Genomic DNA, 10,517 nt, shown 5'->3' on the forward strand with positions numbered 1-10,517 from the left:
ATTTAAATCCACAAACAACATATGTGTGTAATCCAGGGCATATAAAGACTGGGACTTTGAAACCCATTCATATTTTTCGATCTCATAGGTCCCATGGGCTCTACCGGCAGATTCGTGGTCCTTTGATACTGGTCGGTTGGCCAAATTGTATTTTGGAACTCCGTTGCCGCCCTCTGGTGGCGGTGCATACAACAACAATGCTTAGATAGGCATATCGAACATTTGCGAAACGTTTGAACGACTAGATACCGACGAATGAGAAATCTACATACATTTTCTGCATACCAAAACAATAGTGTGATTTTGTGTACCTCCATGATAACGATGATCCATCCACGGAGAACGTCCCCTGACGCGGGGCCGCAGGAAAGAAGGCCCGGGAAACGTACCGCACGTGAGGAGAGTGCGCGAGCTGATTGCCGTCATGTGTTGCATACAAATGACGCACGTGGCCAAGTGGCCGCAGGTCCCAGCTCCCCGATCCCCGAGCCTTTTGTACCAACGAGCGAGCGAGCTTCCGGACCAGCAGGTATAAACCCCCCAAAGAAGTGATCGAATAATAATGATTTCTTTGGTCGAATCTGGATTTTGTGTTTCATAAGCATTCATAAGCATTGCGGATGAAATGGTTTTAGTTGATCGTTTCTTCCTCTTGTCTGTGGTCATAAGGGATCCCGGTCAATTGACTTGGACTGCAGAATACACATGATCTGCATATTTCACCCTGTTACCGGATCCTCTGCACTTTTGGACGCTCATTAGTTTTGTAGAGGCATGTTATGGATTAGACGTAGTCTACCTTTTTTAATTTGGTATTTGTATGAGGGTTGACAGCTCAGTCTCTTTTGTGAGGTCTGACCAATTAAAACAATTGAAAATTCAGTCATTCTATGGATGCAGCGCGTTGACCGAACATGACATTATTTATGCGTGCTGCACTTTTGCACTCTTCTTGCAGACCCGATCGTTTTGGCTGCCCTAGTGTTGTTGTATTTGACATTTTTTTCTTTATGAAGTCTTCGTCGTCATCTGCTGTAAGGGCCACATTTCTCATGCAGGCTGTTGAATTCTTAGGCATGGATGATAATTCAATGAAAACGCGTCATGGCACTTCCGTGCATGTCAAGCATGTTGAGCTTAATGAGCTGCTCTTCATCCGTTTGGCAGAAGGCTAGGCGGAGTATACTACTCTTATCGTAGATGTTTCCATAACTGCATGACCTTCTTTTAATTGCGTTTCACTTGAGTTTACGAATTGCATCCGTGAATGAGGTTCAGCAATGAGCATAATTTGGAGTAGGACGAGTACAAGTGGTTTGTTTACTAAAGTTCCCCAGCGATGCATAAATCAGGATCAACAACACACCAGGATATATCGCTTTTCTTTGATACAATTCTTCTTTAGTGGTGTATTGAGGTTGAGCAATAAGCATAATATGGAGTAGGACGAATACAATTGGTTTGTTTACTAAAGTTCCCCAGCGACGCATAAATCAGGATCAACAACACACCAGGATAGATCTCTTCTTTGATTCGATTCTTCTTGAGTGGTGAAACGCACTGCCTTTTATTCTTATGTTTTCTATCCAGTTGCCTAGTGTCATCAAAATCTGTATTTCAGATTTGCAGTAGAGCAGTTGAAAGCTAGTGTAAACAACCTTGCTGTCTGTCTGCTCTTCTTCACTTGGAGACGTTACGATTGGTGATGGATTAACCAGATGGAGCTGCATTATAAAAGGGCCTGTAAGAGGTTTCAATCTCTTTTTGGGATTTTAAATAACAAAAACAGATTTCTTGGGTGGGACATTGAAGTGATTTTTATTTTTCTGTTAACTGCTTTTTATTTTGTTTCTGTCCGCGTGCGAGTGGGGCTTGCGCTGCACACAAACGGCATTCGAATGATTTGCAGATGTGGAATCCTATGTGTTTTATGGTGGGCAGCCTCTTTCTATTTATCATTTCAGAACTTTCCCAGCAGCCATGTCAGACGAGCGTTGTCCATCTCCAACCCCCCTGAAGCAGTCCACCATCATGTCTCCCCAGGACGCCGCGACGGGGAAGAAATCTCACTGGTCCCAACTGGAGATAACTGGTTGGTGTTACTCTCCTGTGAACAATCCCCCTGCTACCATTTAGAAGCCATTAAAACGCAGCCCTGTGCCTGAGTCACGCTGGACGCTCTTTAGTGCTCACAACAAAGTTTTATTGTATGGAAATTGCAGTTTGTAGATTATGGGACATCATGCATCGTTTTGTGTTATTTCGTTTTGTGTGAGAATTACTTATTTGAAATGAAACCAGGGCAGTTACCCATGGCATATTTTTTTTTAAGAACTAGTATTAAGCAGAGGTCTCCTGAAACACTGGGGTTTGGAAATGCCAATTCCTTTTGGCAGAACAACGAATCCAAACAAACACCACTGTGGTTTGTCTCTCTGGTAAAAGTACAATTTGACTGGAGACCACAGAGGCATTAATTAATGTGGCAGAACGGCTTGTGGCAAAAGGGTTTATAGCAAGAACAGTTACACGCTCTGTTGCTCACTGTACAGCCTCTAATGCCGATTGCATGGGTTTGACCTTACATTCACATTTTTCTAATTAAAAGAGGCAAAATAAGGCCAGTACACCAAGTTATAGTCATTGTTATCTACCGGAGCTGCAGGCTGGTTACTTTTCTTTACCAGTCACAGGCTGAGGTATTGGTGTGAAAAATTAAATAATAAATCCAAAGACAAAAGTGCCACTGCTATTGTTGCGTAGGCGACCGTCACCCACACTAATTGCACCCAAATTGCTCTTAGTCAGAATCAAAACTAAAAAGTTATTTTGATATTTATATAGGATGTTTGACAGATATGATGGTTTTATCCCCCAGAACGAAAGACTCTTAGACCCAGACAAATCAGTTCCAACTATGATGGGAATCTCCATGGTGCAGACCAACGAGTAGGTTTGTGGCTAAATCGTAACGTTATGGTCGTCTGACTTCCAGGCGGGGTCAGACATCTCAGCAGCTCGCTATGGAGGCTCTCCCACCTCACGGCACTTTACATCAACAACAACCACCTCACCTCCCTTCCGCCTGACATCGCCTGCCTGCACCGACTCGAGTACCTGAACGTGTCGTGCAACCAGCTCTGCACTCTACCCTCCGAGATCGGCACCGTCGTTTCCCTCCGGTAGGAGCCGGTACTACCTTCTATGCCTGTACTTTACTGCGGTGAATACTCTGGCGATATTCCACCCCTGTTTGGGTAGGCTTTATTTCCCAACCTAACGCTGTGCTGAAAATTATAATGTGTAGATGGATAGATCGATGGATACAGTACATTAATGTACCGATGGATAGATGCCGTAGATTAATGGACAGATGGATAATGGATTATATTGTTTACATTTTTTGGATTTAGATTTGAATAAAGGTCTAGGGGGAAAAATGTTCCATACATATTATTAACTTTTCTGTTTGTCTGTGTTCTCGCTTGTCTATTTGAAGAATGTCCCCTCGATGTTGAGTTAATTGATATTGATCTTTGTGTCATGATGGCTGAGGGCCAAGCTTCTTTTGCCTGCGTGAGTGATAAATTGATGTGGATAAATCGATACCTGAGATTATTTATCGAAACCGCATAAGCGGTACCCTTGTATATTTAAATGGCTGAATGACATGCCTAACTGTGTTTTTTTTATGCATGATTTGAAGCACTTTCCCCTGTTTCTGCAGGGAATTGCATTTAAACGAAAACAAGTTAAGTGTTTTACCCTTTGAACTGGGTAATCTGTTTCAAGTACACACTCTGGGGATTGAAGGTAGGACTTAGCCATGTTTTTTCTTCTTTGTTTCATTAAATGATGGTGCCATTATCTGTCTTCACTTCACCTTTTCCTTACACTGTGGGTTTGGTTGTGTGCAGGAAGTGTGTGGGTGTGTCTGTGCATGCAGGAACGGTCTTTATCTGGCCAGAGTTTGTCTGACCAGGTCATGATGCTTTTGCAGGAAACCCGCTGTCTGACGACATTTACATCCTCCACCAAGAGCCAGAAGGAACCAGAAAGGTCCTGAATTACTTACTGGACTCCCTTCCAGGTAATCGGATCCATGGTTCCATCAACTCACCCTGTGTTCATTATTGTAACGTTTATCTTCTTGTTGACTGTATTTAAATGTTTTTATGGCTTCCAGTGGGTCCTCTCCAACCCTTCCTTAGACCGTGGGTTACTGTTAAACCGCGGAACCAGCTGATCTCCACAGGTACTCCAAAAGAACCCTGCTATGATGGTTCTAGGCTACTTTTACGCTATGTAAAGCACCTGGAAATGTGGCTTTATAGTTCTGTTGCATTCAGCCCAGATGTGCCCCTTTTGATGTAATCGGTTTCCGGACCGGGCTCTGAGCCATCCTCCTTCGAGGGATCATTTTCAGAGATCAATGAAATGCAAAACTCGTCCCCTCTGCACCAGCTCCAACGTATTAACCCCTCCTCGCCCCCTGCCCCCCTCTCCGACCTGGCCAGCCGCGCTCACGGTCATGTGTTACAACGTGCTCTGCGACAAATACGCCACTCAGCAGATGTACGGCTACTGCCCGTCCTGGGCCCTGAGCTGGGAGTACCGGAAGAAGGGCATCGTGGAGGAGATCACCGCCGGGGACGCCGACATCATCAGTCTGCAGGTGAAATCTTCAATGTTTTTATATGCTGCATCAATTTTGGTTATGGGAGGGGACAATGCAGAGCCCGAGATGAATGAGCTGGGGGAATGTTGTTGCATGTTGGCCGGCAAGAGGCCTCTGGCGGTGTCTTTGCACAACTTATTATTTTACCGTTTCATGTGAGGCTTGGCAAAAGGATTAAGTCGGCTTCTCCTTTCCCCTTAGGATACACGTTTCATCAGAGTGCCCATTTATTCAAACAATGGCCATCATAAACTTCTTTCGAGGTTTACTTTGGGTTTTTGCCAACGAAAACCCAAAGTATATCCTTGTTTTGTAATTAGTTAGTTGATGTCCAATTTGTTCTCCGGTATGTTCCGAACTGTGCTGCCAGGGTCAAACGGTTCTACTTAAAACCTGAAAGCCTGTCAACTCCCACACCATTATCCACTGCCACAGACTGCTTTTGTTAAGTCTCATTCCACACCCACACACCACCTACTAAGGTATTCAAAACAAATCAACAATGCTACTGCCATTTCAGTATATCATCAATATAAAACCAACCTTTACAAACTTTATTACCTCTAAGATTTCAAAAGAAGGTCATAAAAATAGATTTTCTTTGCTAACCATATTGTCCTCAGGAAGTGGAGACGGAGCAGTACTACAACCTCTTCCAGGAAGTCCTGAGACCTCTTGGCTACGACGGCTACTTCTGCGCCAAGTCTCGCGCGAAACACGTGAGCGAGCGCGATCGGAGGCATGTGGACGGCTGCGCGGTGTTCTACAAGACCGAGAAGTAAGGGCTCAGCGTCGAGGCGATGTTCTTTGCTTTCCCACACGTACCATCGGAGAACCACTGAGCCATAGGGTTTGTTTATTTTTGTCTTGGGACTGCTCGACAACGCAATGTTTCTTTTCCCCTCAGTTGTAGCCCCTCTGAATGTGTGGACGTCTATAAATAGTTTCTCAAACTATTGCAACAGTTTCTTAAGAGGCCACACAAACAAAGAAAGAAGGGGCTTTTATTTTATGAATCATGCCATGGTTGTGTTGATGGCTGCCTAGGCCTCAATGGATGCTTCTGGGTTGTTGTTCTTTCTGCAGGTTCACGGTGGTACAGAAACACATGGTAGAGTTCAGCCAGATAGCCCTGGCCAACTCCAACGGCTCAGACGACATGCTTAACAGAGTCATGACCAAAGACAACGTCGGCGTGGCAGTGCTTCTGGAGGTCAATAAGGAAATGTTCACTGGAGGTGAGGAGTGCCTGGTCGCTGTTGAGTACATTGAAGCTCATGGAGAAGTCTCTGGGGATGTTGCCGTTTTCCTGGCTGCAAGATGCTGGATACAAAATGAAGGCTTACACAAAGTCCTCTTGTTCTGTTAACTTCCATTCGATGCCGGTGTTTTACCTTTTCAATCTCTACTCAATACCGCCTGGTTATTTTTCAACATTCTTGTTTCAATTATGACGTCTAACAAACGAGTATCAAGGTTATACACCCTCTTACTTAAAGAATTGAGAGGGTACATTCCCTTTTCTTTTTTACTTATTTATCATACATTGATATGTATGATAAATTTGTTTGTTTTATGTTAAAATAAAAATGATTGTATTTGGTCATTTTAATTTAGATTTATTTCACCCAATAAAGTAGGATTTTCCAGATGCCTCTATCCCAAACCTTTAAATCTAATATCTTATGAGGATTATTCAGGGAGATCAGGAGCTCTTCCACTCTTTCCCCAGGGCTGAAGCCTGTGGTGGACAGGCAGCTGATCCTGGTGGCCAACACCCACCTGCACTGGGACCCCGAGTACTCGGACGTCAAGCTGATCCAGACTATGATGTTCCTGTCCGAGCTGAAGACCATCGCGGAGAGGGCCTCTGGCGTCTGCTGGGCCCCCACCAATTGTCCCCCCATCCCCATTGTCCTGTGCGCTGACCTCAACTCCCTGCCAGACTCTGGTAGGCTGTGCGGGACCCCAAGTCTATCTGGCTACTGTTTTTATTATGTATAATGCAAGTCATTCGACAAAAAATGTTAAACTGTTAAAAAGTGCCTATGGGCAATGGAAGCACAGGGGCTTGCTAGATCTTGTTTCATATTTTATTACATTGAAACATTTTGTGCAGCAGTGAAGGTCCATTTGGCGATGTGTCGTATGGTACAAAGTCCCACATGTGCGTTATGGGGTCGGTGCATTTGCAACAACGCATTTGAAGCGCACGCCTTCGTGCCGTCCAGGTGTGGTGGAGTACCTGAGCAGCGGAGTGGTGTCAGAGATCCACACGGACCTGAAGCAGCTGACGTACAGCAAGTGCCTGAGCAACTTCAGCTGCTCCGGGAAGAACGGGAAGCCCAACGGCAGCATCACGCACAACTTCCACCTGAAGAGTGCCTACGAGACCAGCCTGATGCCTTTCACAAACTACACCTACTTCTTCAAGGTGCGTCCTCTTTAGGTCCCCCTGTGAAGTGTTGTACTCTAGTCATGAACTAGCTCCCAGAAGTTCTGGACATGGGGATTGTTTTGGAAAGTTAATCAATAGTAATCCCAGAATCGTTAACCTGTCAACCTTTGGGCTACTTAACCACAGTCTTATGTTCAGCAATATTTAATTTGCGTAGCAATACAAATAAATATAGGCTAGACATTTCCTGTTGCAGTCTTTGTATGCGTTTGTAGCATAAAGCTTGTGCTCTGTCGTTTTCCCCGCTTTCATGATGCAGAGGGGCTCAGAGCGCTGAGAAGTAAAAGCGCATTGAATAAAAATATGAATTTGCCTCAGCTTTTAAATCATGAGACACAGTGCAACAATGCCCCCTAGTGGCTCAGCTGTGGTAGAAACATCCTAGGATACTACTGTTTCATGCACCCAGTATATTACACAAACTAGGGATGGCGAAAATGTAAAATATTCTTGACCGACCACCGAGCCTCATTAACCGGTTAATACCGGTTAACCGATCAGAATAAAAGGTGCTATTTGAAATAACAGCCATTTCGAACCGCGCCAGCCGCCTGCTATTTCTTAACTCTGCTTATCTCTCTCCCGTTCTGCCTCCGACTCACACACACACTCACACACTCTCCGAGTGAGAGGCAGTGGCTCTAACCGCAGCAGAGACCTGTGTTTGAATTGAAACACGAGGCACGCTTACTGCAAGTTGACCGTGTGTAGAGAGCGCAGCCAATCAGAAGAGGGCAGCGTTAGGAGCTCATTTGAAACATTGCCGCGGCTCATTTAAGAAAATGGCAGCGCCGAAGAGACGCCGCTTGTTTAGTTTGGAGGAGACGGAAAAATTTAGTGTGATGGATAGTTTTTTTCACTTCACAAAAAAGATCTTGGAATGAGGATGGCTAACTGTAGTCTTATATTGTTTAGTTTACTGTCCTTAATAATTAAGAGATCATATTCTCCGCCGCTCGCATGCGGGAATAATTAAGACACCGCCAGAGACGCTGTGTCCGTCCAATTTTCAATAAGTCACCTCATCTGATCATCTTTTTGTGTGAAGTTAAACCAACAGTCCACACTGACCCCAAAAAAATTGTTTTACCGACAAGCGACAAGATTGATCGATTCAAGTTGATACGGTCAACCATCGGTCAAACGGTCATCGGTTAACATCCCTAACAGTCATTAAACAACACATTTAGACATTAGTTATTTTATACAAAATTCAATTTACGTGTGCTCTTGAAAAAGCAATGCAAGACCCTGACATTGCAAGAACCTAGATTAGCCTACTAGACGTTTCAATTAATGAGAGGATGGTTATCGCTGGATGGGTGATTGTTTGGCGTATTTTCATCGCTAGTTAATGTTGCTTAGTCAATGTTTTGTTTTTTTCTGATTTGGGAAATGGAATGGATCACTTGTTCGAATAATTTGATCCAGAGGGCAAAGGTCAGGCCTTTTTACAGAACTTTTCTGGGAGGCATTTCTAACCATGTCTTAATATATTGATGAACCAGGATCTCATTTTAATGCCCTGCCACTCAAAACGCGCCTTCATTTCCCTGCCTTCAGGGCATGATCGACTACATCTTCTTCAGCCAGTCCCACCTGAGCGTCCTGGGCCTGCTGGGGGCCCCTGAGGGCCCCTGGCTGTCCCAGAACATCGTCGGGTGTCCCCACCCGCTGGTGCCCTCCGACCACTTCTCTCTGCTGGTCCAGCTGGAGCTGCACCCGCCCCCGACCCCGCCCCCTGCGACTCGGCCAATCAGACGCCACGGCGGGTTACAGTTCCTACGAAAGGGCAGGTGACAGTTTTTCTGAATTGTAATGGCTTCTTTTTCAATTTAGGCTGCTTTCATCTTAACCTCTTTAACCAACTCCCTCGAATGACCACAATCGGGGGAAAAAATAAATTTTCATGTGTTATTCTTGAGTTTGTTTATAATTGCATGTGTATGTGTTGCTGCAAATACGTGAGTTTTGAATGATGATAAAAAGCCTGTCGGACCAAAACCCTGTTGTGTTGGCAGGACACTGAGCCTGCAGGAGGCCCAGGGCTTGGGGAATCCTGTGGGTGCTCTGCTCCATTGGTAAGTACCTGTTCAGAGCTTTTATAAGACAATAACATTGTACTTTATTAATCCCACGCAGAGACAGGCACAGCAACGTTAAAATAAAAATAAGAGTTGAAACCACAAAAGGTAAAATGGTTACATTGCTAGCTTGTCATTTTCTTGACATAAATCACCCCAGGGTGGTTAAGTACCCTCTGGCCATACGGTTTAGTGTTTTTATGACCAGACATAAAAATAACTATAAATTCTGTGTGGAAAGTTGTCTTAACATTAGTGGTATTTTTATTTTATTGTACAGTGCTACTTAACACTGACACAAGTTTCTGGACTGGTTCGCTGAAGAGGTGGAAAGTTCAGTTGGACGGTTGGGACACATTTTCTTGCGCACTTAGTTTTTCTTTTACCTTTCAATGATACCTTTTTTATAAATGTTCAAAAACGTATGTGAGCCTTTCAAACAGACCATTGCTATATCATGCACTTAAACATGGTGGACGTGTTCAACTAGGCTTTGAAACAGAGTTGGCACGGTAGGAGTGGAAACAATAAAAACATTTTTTTTTAACATTAATATTAATTAGTGTCATACAGTACACCTGTGTTCAGCCCTACTGCGCCAGCTCTGTGATAAAGTCATATCAGCAATACCATCAAAAGATAACATTGATTCAACTCAGAACCTCTAAAACTACATGGCAAGCTTAAAGTGGTGCCAGTTGAAGGGATGCATGATGGGATACATGATGGGATACATGATGGGGTTCACGATGTGTATACTTGAAGTTCGGGGGAGGGATAGGGAGGGGGGGTTTAGGGATGTGTAAACCTATTTATGTGAAAAAAAGAAATAATATATGGGCCCAGGTGCTTTGTTCTCTATATTGCCCGAAGGCAATTCATTTTATTTCCCTTGCACTCTTGCAACCATCTGGTGGCTCTTTATGTTTTGCTTTACAAAAATGTAATATTAGAAGAATTTGTATGGATATATATTTTGTACGTGAAGATTATTTTTTGAGAATTTAATTTGTATGTTAATTACAATTTGTAGTTGGAAGAAATAAGAAAATGTTACCTGAATAAAGGAAATATACTAATGTTAACGGATGAGTTTTGTGTTCCTGTTAACCACTGGGTGTACAGGTGTGCTAGGTGTGTGTGTGTGTGTGTGTGTGTGTGTGTGTGTGTGTGTGTGTGTGTGTGTGTGTGTGTGTGTGTGTGTGTGTGTGTGTGTGTGTGTGTGTGTGTGTGTGTGTGTGTGTGTGTGTGTGTGTGTGTGTGGACCATGAGTGCTAGCAAAGGTAAAGGGATGAAT

General features: G+C 44.0%; 1 protein-coding gene across 2 annotated transcripts; it reads left to right on the forward strand.

The window, feature by feature from the left end:
- The first annotated feature begins 309 nt into the window (after positions 1–309).
- Positions 310–10,305, forward strand: LOC132455812 (CCR4-NOT transcription complex subunit 6-like). 2 transcript variants are annotated; one of them, XM_060049789.1, is made up of 14 exons: positions 310–529; positions 1,979–2,092; positions 2,996–3,182; positions 3,728–3,813; positions 4,001–4,090; positions 4,187–4,255; positions 4,518–4,675; positions 5,302–5,456; positions 5,765–5,916; positions 6,411–6,629; positions 6,910–7,112; positions 8,700–8,932; positions 9,158–9,217; positions 9,501–10,305. In XM_060049789.1, exons 1-14 carry the CDS (start codon positions 316–318, stop codon positions 9,508–9,510), a joined length of 1,950 nt encoding a protein of 649 aa, XP_059905772.1. In that variant the 5' UTR covers positions 310–315; the 3' UTR covers positions 9,511–10,305. The 2 variants fall into 2 exon arrangements, with proteins under 2 accessions (XP_059905772.1, XP_059905773.1); XM_060049790.1 differs by having other exon boundaries at positions 385–529; positions 1,965–2,092.
- The last annotated feature ends 212 nt before the right edge of the window (positions 10,306–10,517 follow it).

This window comes from Gadus macrocephalus, chromosome 4 (assembly GCF_031168955.1).
Source record: "Gadus macrocephalus chromosome 4, ASM3116895v1".
NCBI lineage: Eukaryota > Metazoa > Chordata > Actinopteri > Gadiformes > Gadidae > Gadus > Gadus macrocephalus.